Here is an 18,958-nt window from a genome sequence, read left to right as displayed (position 1 = left end):
CCAACACATGGAAGCATTTGAGTTAATTTGAGGAAAGCCTGAGTCATTGGCCAGAGATTGAACCCTTCAGAAATGGATATTATTACTTGTTAAAGCAGGCCAAATCCCCCTTCCCCAGAGAGAGCTGCTGTGACATTATTTGTTTTGCCACTAGAAACTTCAAAGCTCCAGGCAGGCTGGCTCTGTTTCAAATGGACTGTTGTTTCTATTCTCAGGTTTACACATTTTGGGCATCTGGTGGCATTTTTTTTTGTTTGCATTTCATTTTGATTACTATTATTTTGTTAAAGAATATTTTCATTAATAACAAAAAAAAACCTCCAAGAAGTATAGAGTGCATGGCCAGAGTGCATTATTTAGGAAATGGAGGCATGACAATACAGAATATAGCATCCCATTGGAATCTGTCAAAGGAATATAGGTTACAGAATAATTTAGAAAAAGAATACCAGCCTTAGGATCACAAGTGGGTTACACTCCTTATTTTTTGCAGTATAAGACGCACCTTTCCCCCCAAAAAAGAGAGTGAAAATCTGGGTGCATCTTATACACTGAATACAGCATTTTTGGCCCACCAAAATCCCACCCCCTATGCAAAAATGGACGTGCAGAGGGTTTGGGAGGCTTGCAAAGTCCTCCTGGGGGCTGGGGAGGGCAAAAATCAGCAAAAAATAGGACGTTTTTGCTCATTTTTGCCCACCCAGCCCCCAGGAGCACTCTAAGAGCTTTCCAAACCCTCTGCATCCCCCTCTTTATTTTGCAAAAATGAGGCATGCAGGGGGTTTGGGAGGCCTGCAGAGTGCAAACACTTAAAAAAAAAATTACCTCTTCAAAATCATGGTGCATCTTACTGAATATATATGGTAGAAGGAAAATGAGACCTTTAGTTACATTAGAGGAAATATCTGAGATGGTAGATGGTAAACATTATTTGAAGATGTAGATGTTAAAACAACCGTAATCAAACGACATGCTGCATGTGATGATGGGTTTTTTTTGTTTTTTTTTTTGTTTTTTTTCTTTCCCTTTCCTTCTTGGACCTTTTTTTGTCCTTTTTGGCCTCCCCCCCTCCCCCCACCCTTTTTTCTTCTTCTTTTTCTCTCTCCCTTGTTTTATTTTGTTGTTTTTTGTTTTTTAAACCCTAGCTTATTGTGGTGCTTATTAAATATACAATAGAGAGATACGGGATGTATAAACTTAGTAGGGATGCACCTGTGATTAAATGACATATTGTATGTGAAGATGGGTTTCCCCTCCCCCCCTTTTTTTCCATCCTCTCCCTTTCCCATTGTTGTCTGTGTAACAAAAAATAAAAATAATTACAAAAAAAAAATATGAAAAAAAAAATCATGGTGCATCTTATACTCCAGTACGTCTTATAGTCCAAAAAATATGGTACCTTAGGAAGCGGTTTGCTGGTTGTGAGCGCGCATGCACCTCTTTGGGTCTGAAACAGAGCTTCAAACGGTTCCACCACAAAACCGCGGTACACTAAAGCACGCGCGACAAAAGCGCGTACATGACGTCATCACAGCGCGACGAAAACAGCACGCTGTGAGCGGGAAACTTAAAAATAACGCGAAAACCTTACCCTAACCCCCCCAAACCTAACCCTAAACCTAACCCTAAGCCTAACCCTTAACCTAACCCTAAACCTAACCCTATACCTAACCCTTAACCTAACGCTAAACCTAACGCTAACCCTTAACCTAACCCTAAACCTAACCCTAACGCTTAACGTAACCCTAAACCTAACCCTAACCCTCAACCTAACCCTTACCCTAACCCTAAACCTAACCCTTACCTTTATGTGAATCAGCTTGCTGTAAAAGCGCTTTTTAAAGCGCCCTTTTTTTTCCGCGGTCGTATTTGTCGTGCTGTTGATGACGTCAGGTACGCGCTTTAAACGGGTCACGCTTCAAACATGCAGCTAATCAACACAGGGAGCTCCTGTGAGTACAGCAGGCACGACATGGAACTCAGCTGGGCAGTGTGGGCGGGGGAGGGGGGGAAACAAGCCAGAAAGTTAGTGATAAATGGAGAAGATAGTGCAGGGGCAAGTGGGCAGATCCAGCCAGTGATCACAACTACCCGTTCGCCCAAAGCGGTCCAACCAGGCAGCAGCCCACCACTGCTTAGGATCCAAAACTAATATAAGCTATACATTATTTTCCAATTGTCACATATTTTATCATTGACCAAATGGTTTACAGATTTCTGTGTGGGGACTTGAATGCAGATTCCTCTCTGAGGGAAAAGAAAACTCAAATGAAATATTCATAATTTATTGCATCCTTTAATTATTTAATATCAGCTGCAATGAAGTAACTCCAATTCATGAAACAAAGTCCATATCATTTCCCTTGCTGATGGACAAATGAGTTGTTTGTGATTCATATCTTTTTCCCTTAATCTTTTCAGTGTCAGAACAGCTATAAATGTGCATCTGTAGGAAAGAATCATGGATGCAGCCAGCTGTAGTTTTTGTTTTTTGAAATTCACTGCTGAAAAGACAAGTCAGAGTTTTACCTTGGCTTAAAGCTCACTTTGCCTCTTCAGCTTTTGGAGAAGCCTCTGAAAATATTCTTGTGAAGGTTGTTAAGGCAGCTGGTGGAGTATCAGTTTTCAATATATGGATGCTATGTCATTAAGCCCTACCTGAAACACACTTCCCTTTGATTTATCTTATTCTTGTATTTCTGTGTGCTATATTTCTTGTAAGCATAACTCTAAATCTGCTGTCACCAAGGAACTGTAAATAACATCAATAATTATAATTATAGGATGTATCCAGCATTTCAGAATGTTAAAATATCATCAATATCATATATATTTTTCCTTGACATTTTACTAGTTTTATGAGTATTTTCATCCTTGGTGCAGAAGATGCCAGCAGAATGTAGCTTTTCTATAGTTGATTCATATTTTCTAGAACAGAATTTCCATTAGTGGGACTATCATAGAACCACAGAACTCAAAAGTTCATTGAGCCCATCTCTGTCAAGGTTCAGAAACTGAAACGAACCTGCTTTCCTATACCATAAGATCCTTCTTCTAGAACAGGGGTGTCAAATTTGATTTCATTGAGGGCCTCATCAGGGTTATATTTGACCTTGGGGGGCCAGGGTGAGTGCGGCCAGCTCGATGTCATTCATGTTGGGGGGGGCTGTGGTGGCCCGAGTGCTTTGCCAGCAAAAAGTAGGCTCCCAAGCTCTGTTTCAGCTGTGATGACCAACTGCAGCCCTCTGCCAGCAAAAACAGAGCTGGGGAATGCCTCTTGCAAACCCTCTGCCAGTGAAAATGAAGCTCGGGAGAGTCACATGCAGCCCTTCCAAGCTCCATTTTCACTAGCAGAGGCACTGCAGGCTGGTCCTTCACTGTCTCCAGGACAGGCCCACCGGCCAGATCTAAGCCCCTCGCAGGCCTTGAGTTTAACACCCCTGTTCTAGAACAACGGAGAAACAGTGCAGCATTCTGTTGCATCTCTGAATGCTCCACTCAGTCTTTTTTCCTCAAGGGTAATTCTCTCCATTGCTTCTTGATTCTAAGTGATTCTAGGTTATTGTAATTGTTCTTTATTATTAATTTTTGTCTGTCACCTGATCTTTTAGCCCATATGTAACAAATGTCATTCTTCCAAATGTTTGATGAATGGTTTTCTTTGCATGCTCCATTTCTGCTGAATAATAAGTACGGAAGTATGTAGCTTTGCATACATAAGCTATTTTTCACTCCTTCTCCTATCAGCTGATCAGCTGCCCATTGCAATGACAGAGGTTCCCATAGGGCTGCACTCAGTGTGATGTTGGCTGGCATCCCAGTGGCTTTTCACTGGAATGCTGGCTGGCAGTCAAAAACAGCTTGTGTAGGTAGGGACTTTTATCTGTCAAGCTGGGAACACATGTAAAAAATGTAATCTGGTTAGCATATTTTGTCAAATTTTGGGCAGTTTCTCTGCTCCATTCAACCAGTTTAAGTGGCTGCTGGATGGTGCACCCATCACAAAACAGTATGTTGAGAATCAGAGCTTAGCTTCAAGGTCCAACCTTACGCACGGAACCCTAATCCTACTTGAAATAGTTTTCATTGAAATGTTTCCATCCTTCACAAAAACAACATCTGCAAAACATGCCACATAAGCCATTTAGTTCAGAGAACATGCCAATACAAAAGGGTGTATTGAAGCCTTGTGCATTGTGTAGTGTATGGCATATAGATATAGGGAATGCATATTCCTGGTTCAGAAACACTCTGGCAGTTTAAAGAAAAGGAAATCCTTTTCCGAAACATATCAGAAGGCTGTCTAATAAGAAGGCTGATTATTCTGAAGAGGATATATCAAACTAGAAAGGGGAAGAAACTAGGCTGAATACATTTAATGAAGCGTTTCCAGTAGAAGCAACAACATGGGACACAAATTTATTTTATTTTTCTGTATCAATATTGGAATTGGCCTGAAGCAAAAGAGAAAGGCTTTGGGTTAGTTACCATCTGGTGTATTTGCATAACGATATTGGCATTTTGAGAATGTGGGTTGAGTAGATCTGTGCTGAGTGTTTTTTGGCATGTGATAGTCATTCCGTGATTGATTCATTGTGCATGCTGCCACTGGAAAAGTTGTTCTGCAGTCATCAGGCCACCACAGGGCTGCAAAAAAAAAGTTTGTTGCTAAGAGCAGGCTTATTTGTTAATGCTTGAGTTAAACCTGGGAAGAATGGCACCTACACCTATTGTGTCAGTTCAAGCAGCCGTCATCCCACACCCACTTTGGATTCTTTACTTCTTTGTGCGTTATAGTTGGATCTATCTTCAGAAAGAATTCAAACACTTCAATTAGTCCAGTATGTGGATGCCAAGAACTGTGTCGCAACAGGAGAATCAAGACTGAAGTTCTTAAAGCTCTCCGCTGATTGCCAGTTTGTTATTTGGATGATTTAATAATATCCTTGAAAGCTTATTCTTTCAATGTCCCAGAATCACTGGGAGTCAGGTGACATATAATAAATTACAATTGCTATTACTATTACTGCCACCATTAACTACTCTTGGGTACCAGATTCTAAAAGACAGATTGTTCCTTCATGAGATTTTCCCATCAGCAGAGGTCATCAGAGGCTTCTGGCTTTTTGACAGTAAATAGTTGGCAACCAGAAAAAACTGGCCTTTTGCCTGAACTTTGAGTAGCCTTCAAGAATTTTCTATAATTTCTGTTAGTAAAAAGGGCATGCTTGTATGTTTTCTATATATATATCTTCAAAAATTATGTATCCCAAACATTTCTTGACTATTTTGAATTATAGAAATACCACTTAGACTTATATACCACTTCATAGGGCTTTACAGCCCTCTCTAAGCAGTTTACAGAATCAGCATATTAACCTCAATAATCTGGTGTTCATTTTACCAACCTTGGAAGGATGGAAGTCTGAGTCAACCTTGAGCCATTCAGAATCAAATCCCTGAAGTCAGCATACGTTAGGCTGCATTCTAACCATTGCGGCACCATGGGGCCTACTGGTGCAGTGGCTATTATGGATTCTGGATCTCTTGTTATTCTGATAAAGTATAATTTTAAAAACCAAAAATTAAACTGTTTTTACCATTTTGGACCAATTACAGTATAGCCTTATTAGAGGGAAGACCTTGCATATTACGTTGTGGAATCAAATTTACAGCACAAAAGCCTATCCTTTGCTTTAAATTGCTCTTCATATATACACATGCTTAGGCTACAGCTATTTTTAAATTTCTTTTGTATTATTTATTTTTCTTATTGTTTTTATTTCATTCTCTAAGACTTAGATGACAGATAGATGATAGATAGATAGAGAAACAGACAGACAGACATATAGATAGATACTAGACAGATGTCTTTTTCTTTCTTTCTTTCTTTTTGTGTGTGTGCCAGTCTTGACTCTTGATGACTTCTTGGGCTGTTCCTGCAATTTTCTTGATGAGTTTTTTTGGGGGGAAGTGGATTGCCCTTGCCTTCTTCCTAGGGTTGAGAAAACTGAGTGGCTCAAAACCACCCAGCTGTCTTCATGCCTAAGACAAGATAAAAATCTTCTGCTTTCTAGCCTGATGCCTTTACCACTACCACTATATTCTATATACTGTACGTGTGACTAGAACATATTTACGTGCAGTTTCAAATGTATTATCTAACTGTGGCCATTGGTGGTGTTTATCACAGAAACACAAGATAGGATAGAGATGTTGGTTATTTAATGACTCATGCTCTCTAGGAACTGAATAATCCAAAGAAAAAGTTGCAATGAATCTTTCTCTTAAGCTTGCCTTGACTATGGTGATAACATTATTTGTTTTTTCCAATACCTGTGAACTCAGTTTTTGTTAATGACTGTTTTAATTTATGTATAGAGCATCAGATGGGGTAATTGTTAATGTATCATGAAAAATAAAAAATAATAATCTTGCAAATAGAGGGCCTTTGCATAATTTTATACTGATTTATAAGAAAGCATATAAATAATATATAAAATGCAAATCTTCTCATTAAAGAAGTGAGGATTGCGACCAGGTAAGTTTCTGCTTGGTCTGCTACCTAGGTATTAAATGTTATAGAGCAGTTATCTGTTTATGACTCACCAATCTTCAACTAAGACTTAGACTTAATGAATTGCATATTGAAAATTCTATGTTGTTTTTCTCTATTCTAGTCAAATACATGAAGGAAATCTCTCCTTATTTTAAGAATTCCTCAACTGGGGCATCTGTAAGTTGGGATTCTTCATCAGCCTTTCAGAAGCAAGCTTCTCCAACTCTTTCCCTGCAAGACCTCAAGGAAGGGAAGAATATCCCCTTAAAAATGTGCTACATATCAAGGAAGTGTCTTCCAAATGATCCAGAAAACAGGTAACTCAATGATCACTCAAGGTGTAATGCTTGAAGAATCTGTTTGTTGGGAAAGGTATGTGACTGTATTACAAGGATAATGGTGGACTCAAACTCTCATCAATTCCAGCTTGCATTATCAATGATCAGAAAGGATAGGGTCTGAGTATGACATTATATACCCTGTTTCCCTGAAAATAAGACCTCCCTGGATAATGAGCCCAATCAGGCTTTTGAGTGCATACGCTAAAATAAGTCCTCCCAAAAATATTGCAACCCAGCAGTAGTGCTCACAGCCTCTTGCACCTCAAAAATAACAAGGCCTCCCTGAAAATAAGGCGAAGTATTTATTTCGGGGGGTCAAAAGAAAATAAGACCCAGTCTTATTTTTGGGGAAACACGGTAGTATCAAATTCGATCACGTCAAAACGCAAAGAAGGACTTGAAATGAGCATTAGAATTACACTATTGCAAGCAGCTAATATTAGGACACTCATATGGAGCGAAGCTCACAACCAGCCTTCTGAAAGCTTGGACGACTCCCTGCATATTGAATCTCATATACCACAATGTCTTGATTACAACTGACATTTCTCACTAGCCTATAAATTAGTGATAAAGCCTACATAAATAATTGAATGCATGCATAAAAGGATATGTGGATTTGCATATTCATACAACTCTGAATACACTAGGTGGATTATATACTTTAAAAAATTGTCCTTGGTGGTAACCTACAGGCACTGTATTATCCTAATATTAAGACATCAGGCAACCACCACTAAAATCTCTGGTAAAAAAGTAAACAATGTAATTTTGTAAAATTATAATTCAAAAGAAGTCATCCTTTTATCCCCAGCAATATGGGGATGGATAATGGCATAATTTAAAGAGGTTAGAAGGCTAATATTAAAGTGCATTGAGCAGTCAACATGGGGTGTCATTACTTTTCATTTGGATAGGAAAATGAGATGTATGATATTTTCTACAATGCAAACACAACTAGATTAAATATGGGTCCTAAAATAATAGTGGGATTGTCAGAGGGGTCATAGATAGATTGTCAGCCCCACTAGGTAGACCAGACCAGGAAATCATCTCCACAGGAAAATTAGAACTACTTTTATTAAGATTGGCTATAATAACAGAATCTTGCAAGTCTGAATGTGTTGTACTTCCTGTCTTTCTTGTATCCCAATCATTCAAGGAGGCATCTGCCATTGTTACTTCTTAATATTATCTTGTTTCTCAGGACTTAAAAATGTTTTGCCTTTTTTTTTTGCCAAGTTCTTGCATATTCTCAATGAAGTCATTTTCCTTACTCTCTACATAGATCTATTTTATTTACTTATTTTAATGTGCCTTTAGGCCACTGGTCACAAAAAATTCTGAACAGTGTACATCCAAACATTTGCAAATATATAATAAAACAATAAGGCACTAGGAATATGAATGTCTTAAACCAAGAAATTCCATTGCTAGAGAGAATGATATCACAGCCAAGATCTGCTGGAATAACCACATTTAATCCCCTTTCTGAACCCCACATCAAGCTGAGGCCACATGGCTATCTGGAGAATACTGTGCCCCAAAAAAGTGAGATAATAACTGAGACATGGGATAATAACTGAAACTAACCATGATCAGTGAGAATGCATAAGAGCCGTGGTGGCGCAGTTGTTAGAGTGCAATACTGCAGGCTATTTCTGCTGACTGCCGGCTGCCTGCAATTTGGCAGTTCAAATCTCACCAGGCTCAAGGTTGAGTCAGCCTTCCATATTTCTGAGTTGGGTAAAATGAGGACCCAGATTGTTGGGGGTGATATGCTGACACTGTAAAACTGCTTAGAGAGGGCTGCAAAGCACTGTGAAGCAATAGATAAGTCTAAGTGCTGTTGCAAAGTGCTATTGGTATTCCAAAAACAGAAGAATATGAAGAGAATGTACTAGGAGTGGGCAGTCCTGCTGATACCTAGATTCTGAACCAAGAGATGCCTTAAAATTGACAGTATCTTGACTTAAAGCTAGAAGCCAACCAGCTCTCAAATTAGTGATGTGGAAATTCAGAAAAAGTGCTGGGCGTTTTATGACAACAGCTTGCATTTGGGCTCCCCACATTTCAGTCTTAAGGAAAATTCATCTTGCAGGTACCTAGAAGTGTGCTCAGCAGATGGACGGGTCTCCTTGTTCCTTCGAGCAAAAGAGGAAGCATCTGCCCAGTCTTGGTTCAATGCTATTCATAGCAATGTTAGTGTTCTGTTGCCAAGAGTCAAAGAGGAGCTGAAGGCCTTACAATCAGGACTTGGCATTGTAGGAAATAGAGACATCAAGCACATTGGCTGGCTCACAGAACAGGTAAGTTTGGGGTTCCTGGTTTGATTTGCATTGATTCTAGGGAGAAAAAAATTGTAGTATTCATTGATCAGGGAAGACAAATTCATGTTAAAATCAGGGGCGAGCAGCATAGAATTTGCATGCAAATTCCCCTTTTTTGTAGCTCCTAGATCCTCTCTAACCCCAGTTTTTAATAGCATAGTTTCTGCTCATTTGAAGGTTGGAAACATATAGATATTTTTAAAGTTGTTCTTGCTGGAGCGTGTCTTATTATCATAGTATAGATTTTGCATGCCTCTGTGTCTCGTGTTCAGTTTATAGCATTTATGTTATAGCTGAGAAAGGCCTTTGAATGAAACTCAAGAAAGCGTTTGTCATTTTGTACAGATGTTTCTTAGACCAGGTGGACTAACTCAGCTTTCTCTGAGTCTAGAACAAGGGTCTCAAACTGGCAACCCGCAGGCCGGATGCATCACGCACAGGCCACGCCCACCCCAGCTGCCTTGAAAGGGGAAAAGTCACGAAACATCATGTGACGGCAATGTGACACGGCGAGTTTGACACCCATGATCTAGAAAGATTATCATAACATCAATAGAAGAAGAATAGAAAGAGGATAATCGTATACAAAGTCCAAGAATTCCTTTGATTCTGTTGCTCTGGTACTTGTCACTCCACTATACCTAGTGATGTGCTTTATTCAAATATACTTTTTACAAGATGCCAGCAGGAACATCACTTCCATTCTTAGTGGGCATTTTTCCAGTGGCATATGTGAACTTGGCTGCCATTCTGACAGCTGCACCTTTTACGTTCTTATTTGCAGCTCCCAGGCGATGGGACAAAAAATATCCTTGCCATTCTCACAGAGAAGGAGCTTCTTTTCTATGGCAATCTTCCCCAAAACAGAGATGCTCTGAACAAGCCAACTCACAGATTCCCTCTTATAGCCACCAGGTAACTACAAACGACAGAAGTTTGGCTTAGGGATGTTGGTCTCTTTTCTTCCAGGGAAGGCATTTTGGAAAAGGTACATTTTTGAATAATGGGTTACAGCAGAGCTGTCAAACTCGCAGCCCACAGGCTGGATGCATCACGCACTGGCCACGCCTGGTTTAGCAAAGGGGGGGGGGCAGTCCCAATACGTCACGCGAAGCCAGCATGACGACGTGAGTTTGACACCCCTGGGTTACAGCATCTTAGCTCCAGGGAATGTTCCCTCTTTAATGAAGTACTGTCTTCTGTCCATCCTGGCTGATCCTTATATTGCAGCTGCCCTAGAGGTGGAACAAAGTGAAAGAGGGAGGTTGTGTAGCAAAATGTTTTTTTTGTTGTTGTTGTTGTTGAAGTACACTTGGAGTCATAAAAGATTGGTCTCTTGCAACTTCATGTAAATGCATTCTGGCTGCTGTCTCCCCCTCCCTCCCTCCCTCCCTCCCTATCTACCTATCTATCTATCATAACTTGAAGCTTTTGGAGACAGATCCATATGAATGCAATCCTCAGTTTCTGCACCGGCAATCAGTGCAAAGTTTACTTCCATCCTATGCCTGCAAGCCATTCATTCTACAGGACTGGGATGTTCCAATAAAGGGAGAACATATCCAGTGAAAAACATACCAGGATGAGCAATATTGTATTGATGGGCAAAAATGCTTCCACAAACACCTCCTTTGGCACTTAACCAGCTTCACTGCTACACTTGACTTTGTTTGTTTGAGATTATTTTGATTGGAAAAAAGGAAGCTAAAATTCTTCCCAAAATGCAATTTTTTATCATACAGGCATTCTTAAATCTATTAAATAGACTTAGGGAATTTTAGAGGGAAAAGGGTAGGGAAAGCAGGTTTCTCAAATGCTTGTATCAGAAATAGTGCAAACGTCCCCATAGGAAGAATGTTTGTCCTGGTGCCCTGAGGGTTTTCTAAGGTTTTACTGCCACCTTGTGCCAAGAGAATGACAGAAATAGAAGAGGAACATAACTGGTCATCCTAAATAGGAAGCAAAATAAATGACACATCTTCCCAAGCCCTAATGTGTCAGCAAAGCCACCCTTTCAAATCACCCTTTACATACATGAGATTTCATTATCTTGAGATTTTGGTAAAATATTTATTTGAAGAGTCTGGGAATTCCCTTAAGTCTTCTCAATAATTGGCCCTTGGAAATGTTTGCGTTGCCCTTGCAGTTGAGAAAGAATGTTTTTTATCGTTGTGATTAGTCCTTTGCTCCTTGGATTGAATTGTGTTCTTTTATTTTGTCTTGGATACAGAGGCCCTGGCCTTTTGTTCCCACCTGCGTTTTCTCTTGCTGGAAACAATTTCACCAGGCACTTAAGGACCTAGTTCGTATGCATGGCCCTTCCTGGGATGTTAATTTCATTTCTAAATGTAATCAAGTCTCTTCCTTTGTTGATTTTTTTAAAAAAGGAATTGCCTAGAGTCATTTTAATAACTTCCAAGAGCAACCTTCTATTGCTAGAGTGCGATTGGATCTGTAACTTCAAAGGACTTCATATCGGAGTCCAGTTATTAATTAACTCCGTGTTTCTGCATGAATGAAAAAGAGAAAAATAGAGCCGGAAAAGGAAAAAGAGATCTAATTAATACTATTAATATTATTATTATTTCTCTTGTACAGAAGCCTAGTGCAAGATAGGGAACCTGAGGGAGCTACAACAATGGTACAAGAGTGGCCTCTAGTGGCTACTATCACACATGATTAGTCAATAACAGAAAACTCAAAAACGGCTTGTTTTTTTCTGGCGACTGCTACACACTTTACCTAACAATAAGCCTGTCTTTGTACTTGATAAAGAGCCACGTATCCAGTTGCAATTAATGATCTTTATATCTAAAACTTTATTTTTTTCCACCCCCTGATCCATCCAGGCTTGTGCACTCTGGCCCATCAAAAGGTTCTTTATTATACGACACAGAACTCTCATTCGCTTTGCGGACTGGAACGAAGAAAGGTGTGGAAACACATCTGTTTAGTGTGGAGACACAACGGGACTTAGCCACATGGACAAGAATGCTGGTGGATGGTTGCCATAATGCGGCCGAGTGTGTCCAGGAAGTGTCAACTGGTGAGCAAGCAGATGGGCTTCATGCTTGGGGTTTCCCATAGAAACTTTAATGAACTGGGATGTCAGCATGGGTCTGCTTGCTTGGAAAACTTTTCTGCTTGCCAATTCTGCATTGTAATACCAATATAGAATTAGGCATTCTTTGGCAAGAATCTTATTGTGCTGCTTAATTTAGTAATTTCAAGCATGACAGGGCAACTTATTACGAGAGAGGCCAGTATTGGCAATAAAGTTAGCAAACCCAGTCCCTCATGAAAGTTGTAGATTAGTTGCTGCCAATACTTTTTGTAACAACTGTGATGCCCAAAAAATGAGTAATAGTACTTTTGACTGAAGTCCTTTTTTTCTTTTCGTCCCCTTTAATGTTTGTATTATTGAAGTAGAAAATAATTTGGTACATAGTGAAGTAACTCGCGGTAATTTGATTTATAATTTGAATTACATTTGAATGCAATTAACATTTAGTTTTTGTCCTCTCCACTAAAATTATCGCTTCTTCTTCTAATGAAGTAGATTTATATATTTTTTCTGTTTTTCCCCCCTTAGCCTGTACATGGAATGGGAGGGACTGCACCCTGTCCATCCATATTGACAAGGGTTTCACCATTTCCACCCTTGAGCCAGGCCTCACCAATGTTGTTCTTCTCCAGCAACCCTTTGAGAAGCTGCAGATGTCTTCAGATGATGGATCCAAGATGCTTCACCTGGATTTTGGCAGCTCAGAGGGAGAGATTGTGGGTTTCCTTTTTTGCTTTATTTAGTGTGTATGTCTCTGTGTGTGTAGCCTTTACTTTGATAACTGAAAATAGCTTAAGTGGATGTTGTCTGTAATTATATCGCCACTATAAACACTCTTTGAGGAAGGTTGGATTGAGAGAATGACTCACCTAAAGTCATCCTGTATGTTATGTATTTAATTGGGGATGGACTTTAGTCTGTCTGTTCCAAATCCATACCTTAACAACCAGAAACTAAGGTTTGTTTTCTTCTTTTGTTCTTTCGATAAGTTTACAGGAAGTGGTATGGAGTTCCTGTATCTTAATGACGCCTGGGCAAGGGAGCGACATGATTCTCCTTGGCTATTTAGGTTGTCTCAAATCTTTCTCCAACAGTCCCAATAGCTGGAAGGGGCCTGTAAGATGAAGTGATATAATGTGGCTACTTTGCTTTTAGAGCAGGGGTGAAATCAACTTACTATCGCTACGGTTTGCAAATGTGAGCGTTAGTGCATGTTCATTTCACTCGCATGTGCTACCTCCGTACATGCGCAGGACCTTCCTCGCATGCGCAGAGCATAAAAAACGAGACATGATTATGGATGGGTGGATCCTGCTACTGAGTGCACCTGCAAAGGTAAGTAGAATAGCGAGGGGGGGGGAATCCGCTGTGCTACGCGATTTCAATTACCTAGAAAGCAGGAAATCCGATGATCCTAGCTAATACATATCGTGCTTCACAGCTGATTGTTGGAAATATGGTAGCATTTTTTTATTACCAGTTCAGGTGAACTGATAGCATTTTTTACTACCGGTTTACACCGGTCCGAACAGGTAGCATTTCACCCCTGTTTTAGAGGAAAGAAATGTTTCATGAAGCAAAGTACCCTATCATCTGTAGTGGTAGAATTCCAATTATTTGCATAGCCAATGACAAAACATTGTGGAAATTGGAGAGAATAAAGCTGAATACAGAATGATGTGCGAAAGATGTTGCAGTCCTTGGGAGAAGCTCCTCAGTCCCTTGCCAGGCCTTGCCTAGAAATTTGAGAGGCATTTTCCCCTTCCCTTGTTGTGCTCTCCTAACTGCAATGTTTGCAGTAACAAAAATAATAGAAGCTTCACTGAAAAACTGTTTTCTATAATTTCCTAAACTGTGCCCCAAAGGGAGAAGGCTTTTCTGAGTGAACCTGATAGAATCCCTTTTGCTCAGGACTTCAGATGTTTGGCCAAAACCCCTCATGGGCTTGCTGTTTTGTGAGACCAAACATGGATTTTGTTAGATAAGCTCCCCGTTGGGAGAGCGAGTACGTTCAGCGAAGCGTTGTGAGAGTTGTGTTGGAGAACACACAAACCAGCATACAGAGACACTGCAGTTTAAATAGGCTTTTACTTTTGTGGAAATAGAGGTATCAGAGTCCATCAAACAGTCATACACGGATAAGACAGTCAGTCATCAATGTCTTTCAGTTAAGGGATAATCCAAATAACATAGTCCAGTATCATATAATCAGTTCAGTACTCTAGCAGCTTGTTTGCTAGCAGCTGCAAAATTTACAATAGCTCAGGGCACTTTCTAACAGCTAGCTTCCAAAACACTCAGATCAGATCAGCCCAGCATCTATGAACAGAGAGCTCACAGTCATTCTGGCTCCCTCTTATGGTTGATTGAGGAAAACAGCAACCAATCACATTTTACAATATGATTTAAAGAAACAGGTATAACATTGTTACATGATTTATATATTGCCAACACAACCATTAGAATTATATTCCTAACAGATGTGGTGAAAATAATGTTTAGGTCAACATTCTCCAATCCAGGAGGCCTTCAGATACGAGGACTTCCTTTAATTCCTAAAGTTGTCGGCCAGTGTTGAGAATTTTGGGAGTTGAATTTCATACATCTAGAGGGAGGAAACATTAGAGAATGCCAGAAAGGCCATGCATGAGTTTGAATTCCTAATCAGAATGTCACATTCAGATAAGCAAGGCAATAATTGATTTAGAAGCATGCTTTAAAAAAAAACTGTCAAGGGAAAATCTTGGTCTGTGCATTGTGCCTATGCATAATATTTAGTTATTGTGCAATTAGAGATTTTATGTGGTGAATTAGAAAATGCCTTTCTCAGTTCTTATAACAATGAGGAGAAACAGCAACCAAGAGGTTTCAGTGAATAATATGTGGCATCTTGGATAGTTCCTCAAACACTTTTAGGGGCGGTCTCCTCACCTGCTCTCACCATCCCAATCATTCTTTCTTTCTATCCCTCCACTATTTATTTAAGAATAAACATAAAGCATGATAGCAAAATGTATTATGCAGAGATGCAACTACCTTCACATTTATACAGAGGTGGGCGGCACATAAATTAACAATTGGTTTGCCCAGCACCAAAAATGTGAGCACATGTGCATGCGCTTTGCTCGCGTGCCTTGGGCACATGCATGCGGCATTAAAAAAAAAGGCTAAATAGAATAGCATAGCACTGCATTTATATGTAGGGATTTTAAATGTAGATGGCGTACTGTTCTATTATTACTATACTATTACTATCACTATTATCACTATTATCACTATTATTACTATTATTATATACTTTATTCGTTAAACATGAAACTCAGCCAACAGAACATTCAAAAATTCATTAAAAATACCAGTGACTGGTGCTAATTGTTGATACGGTTTGCTGCCAGCATCCTAGGTATCAACCAAGGATGATGATGATGATGATGATGATGATGATGATGATGATGATGATGATGATGATACAGCCTTTGGGGCTGGTTGGTAGCTCAACAGCTCGAGTCCTAACTAAGGACCTATGAATTTTTTATTATTATTTGCAATTCACCATAAACAATGGCTGATGTAAATTTAATTAGCCAAGAACTGTGCTCTTAATTTTTGTTACCTACAAGACGTAATGAGAATTGGTCTGCAATATGTTAATGCTGTAGACTTCTTATATTTTAATGAATACATTAGAACTGACTATCCCCTGCAACACTGGGTGCAGTGACTCCTTACTGGAGATGTTCAGGAAGCAATGAATTTGATAGACACTTCTGGTTTTGCTACTTGCTAACTATTACCCAGCTAGTGGCATAGACTAGAAAATGTAGGGAGGCGAAATGTGGTGTATAGCTTACTCATCAATATCTGTATTTCCTTTCACTGCAGCAACTAGATCTTCATTCCTGTCCCAAAACAATTGTCTTCATCATCCACTCATTCCTCTCTGCCAAGGTGACCCGGCTTGGGTTATTGGCATAGGGACAAAGAGCGAACTATGGAGAGAAGCAAGACTTCATGCAATCTATGCAGTATGGTTCTACCTTCATGGTGAAAGTAAAGGGTTGAAATACCGACTGGAGCAAGAACAACATGGTGCAAAGCACCCACAGCTAAAAAATACCCACCTGTTAGACTTCCAGGTCAGCAGAAGGAAGCGAACGGACAGCTGTCCAGAATTTTCATCTTAAGACTTGACGACTGATACCAAGATAGGATATATTACATCTCCATCCCATCTCCTACATCAGAGATGATACTGGTGAAGGTGTCAAACCAATCCAATTTAGCCATCATATTAGTGCCTTGAAGATGATATTTTATATATACGTAAATATATATATACAGTATCAAATTTATTTGTATCAAGGTTTTATATTTATATATAGTTCATTTGCTGTCTTAGTGGCTTTTAGTCTAGAGTTTAAACACTATTTTAGACCCAAGCTACTACAGTGTAGTGACCTATTTGGGATTAATCCACTGAAGCCAGAAGGATTTATTTTTAAGTGAATATGCATTGGGTTGGACTGAAAATTCAGTGAAAGTGCATAAGATTTAGCATAAAGCCATTTTTTTACACGCAGCAGACACAAGTTAACTGTCTAAAACCAACCTTTTTTATTTATCTAAAATTTGGAGATAGTTACAGAGCCTTTTTTTAAGGAAACAGCAGGAAATAATTTTAATTTTGCTTAATCTTAGCCCCATAGTTTTTATTTGTCAAATATAACTGGAGTTGCTTTTTTTGACAGGGAAAGCAATTAATTTTATAAGCTAAAATTGTGCATGAAATTTGTTTTCATTTTTGTCAGAATAAATCTAGATTGCTGAAGATGACTAAAGCAAACCTTTTCCAATTTATCTTGAAAGTAATGTTTGGAATTACTCATTGAGCTTGAAATTTATCAATTTTTGACACAACAGTGGCTTTCTCATTTCAATTTAATTTTTAATTGGAGTGGCTTTCTAGCTGCCAACTGCTGCCATGGTTATCAGTCTAATCAGGGTCCTGTTGTTTAATAATGTTAACTATATTAAAACTGCCTACGCAACTTTTCATGTTTTGCTCTTCTAATAAGTTTTAATTTATATATTAGTCAATTAAGATTAGGGGAACTGTAACACACACTTTCTAAACACAGCATGACTATTAACTAAATGAATGCTGACAATGAGAATTTTTTAAAATGTCAAATGTACATAGAAATTTAAAGTTGTCATTACAGAGTTTCTTAGATAGGATCCCAGGATCCAGAAGGTTGGGCAAATTGGTCCCTCAAAAGTTAAACTAGATCCAACCAACCAGGAGTGAAATTCAGCAGGTTCTGGAGAACCGGTAGTGGAAATTTTGAGTAGTTTAGAGAACCAGAAAATATCACCTCTGGCTGGCCCCAGAGTAGGGTGGGAATGGAGATTTTGCAATATCCTTCCCCTGCCACGCCCACCAAGCCACGCCCACAAAACCGGTAGTTAAAAAAATTGAATTTCACCACTGCAAACAACCCAATCACCTTTTACCCAATGCTGCTTTTAAAAAAGGAGGCAACCATGCTTGATTTATTCAGCTTTTCTTTTTCAGTTTCTGCACAACCGCAGCCGTTTCCTCACTGTTGTCAGCAAATGCAGAAGACAAAGGAGTAAATCTTTCTCCTACCGAGGATTATAGTGTTGCTGCAACGAACAAACAAATATAGCATGCCATTTTGTCTTGGGAGAGGTTTCTAAAGGGAGAGGCAGGAATGGCCCCTGTGATTTTATGGGCACAAAATATGTGCTGTGGAATTGGGTGATTTTATGTACATAACTCTCCAACTATATCACTGTGTGTATGCTATTAGTATTCACCAGAGCACAAAATAACACTGCAAGAAATAGATTGCTGCTAAACAAACAATGATTAGATTATATTGCACTTATAACAAGAACTTTAGCTGATGGCATAATAGAAGTGACTGATGAAGACATCCATTCTACGTATATAAATGAGCAGGAAAGAGGAATACATAAACGATGGGAAAGATACACAGATCCTACAGCTGTGAAGGACAAAAAGGCTTTGTCTCAGGTGTGTAGCGCTAAGAACAGGCATACTGTGAGTTTTCAAAATCATAGTGATTGTCTTAATCTGCCTCTTAGCTGGTACCAGGAGATCCAGCTGTTTCTACAACTGACCACAGATTTCCTACAAAAGGGAACTTTGGAAAGCTTGCTGAGATGAATGGTCTCTTTAAAAGTTGATAAGCCCATTTTAGAAGAGAAAACCATCTTTTGATATAGTGTGCCAATCGGTTCCCCCGATTGATTCTCCTTGGCACTTTTGGCCACAACACAAGGAAGGCTTTTCTGTGTGTTTCTATAGCCTGGAAGATTGTTGTCCTGTGTGTTCTGATCGAGGCTTCCCAAGAGCATGCAGCAAACTCCTTGTCACGGCAAAATCCCCTTTTATTAATTTACAGTGAATTCTCTCATTCACAACCGAGAAGGATTCATGATCACACACCTTATCTGGCTTGGAGAGCTGACTGCAGAACTTGGCAAGGAGTCTCAAAGAGTCACTAATGAATTAGAGAACTAATTGTCTCCTTCAAGCTCCACTCCCCTTTCACACCTCTTTTATTTCCTCTGGGAGGGGCCATTCATCATCTGGCCTTACTCTCAAGTCGACCCC

General features: G+C 39.4%; 1 protein-coding gene across 1 annotated transcript in view; it reads left to right on the top strand.

The window, feature by feature from the left end:
* SNTA1 (syntrophin alpha 1) overlaps positions 1 to 17,342 on the top strand; it is a 60,287-nt gene extending 42,945 nt beyond the window's left edge. Inside the window, exons 3-8 of the mRNA XM_087720318.1 lie at positions 6,681 to 6,876; positions 9,002 to 9,209; positions 10,015 to 10,145; positions 12,080 to 12,276; positions 12,823 to 13,010; positions 16,177 to 17,342. Of these exons, the coding sequence (XP_087576444.1) occupies positions 6,681 to 6,876; positions 9,002 to 9,209; positions 10,015 to 10,145; positions 12,080 to 12,276; positions 12,823 to 13,010; positions 16,177 to 16,269 (1,013 nt within the window). The 3' untranslated portion in view covers positions 16,270 to 17,342. The remainder of the gene's footprint in view (positions 1 to 6,680; positions 6,877 to 9,001; positions 9,210 to 10,014; positions 10,146 to 12,079; positions 12,277 to 12,822; positions 13,011 to 16,176) is intronic.
* Positions 17,343 to 18,958: the final 1,616 nt, after the last annotated feature.

The sequence above is a fragment of the Thamnophis sirtalis genome, unplaced genomic scaffold (assembly GCF_051295495.1).
Source record: "Thamnophis sirtalis isolate CommonGarterSnake01/CBP01778 unplaced genomic scaffold, rThaSir2_p1.2 scaffold_7, whole genome shotgun sequence".
NCBI lineage: Eukaryota > Metazoa > Chordata > Lepidosauria > Squamata > Natricidae > Thamnophis > Thamnophis sirtalis.
The sequence above is the reverse complement of the archived record's forward strand: the minus strand, read 5'-3'. Positions and strand labels throughout refer to the sequence as shown.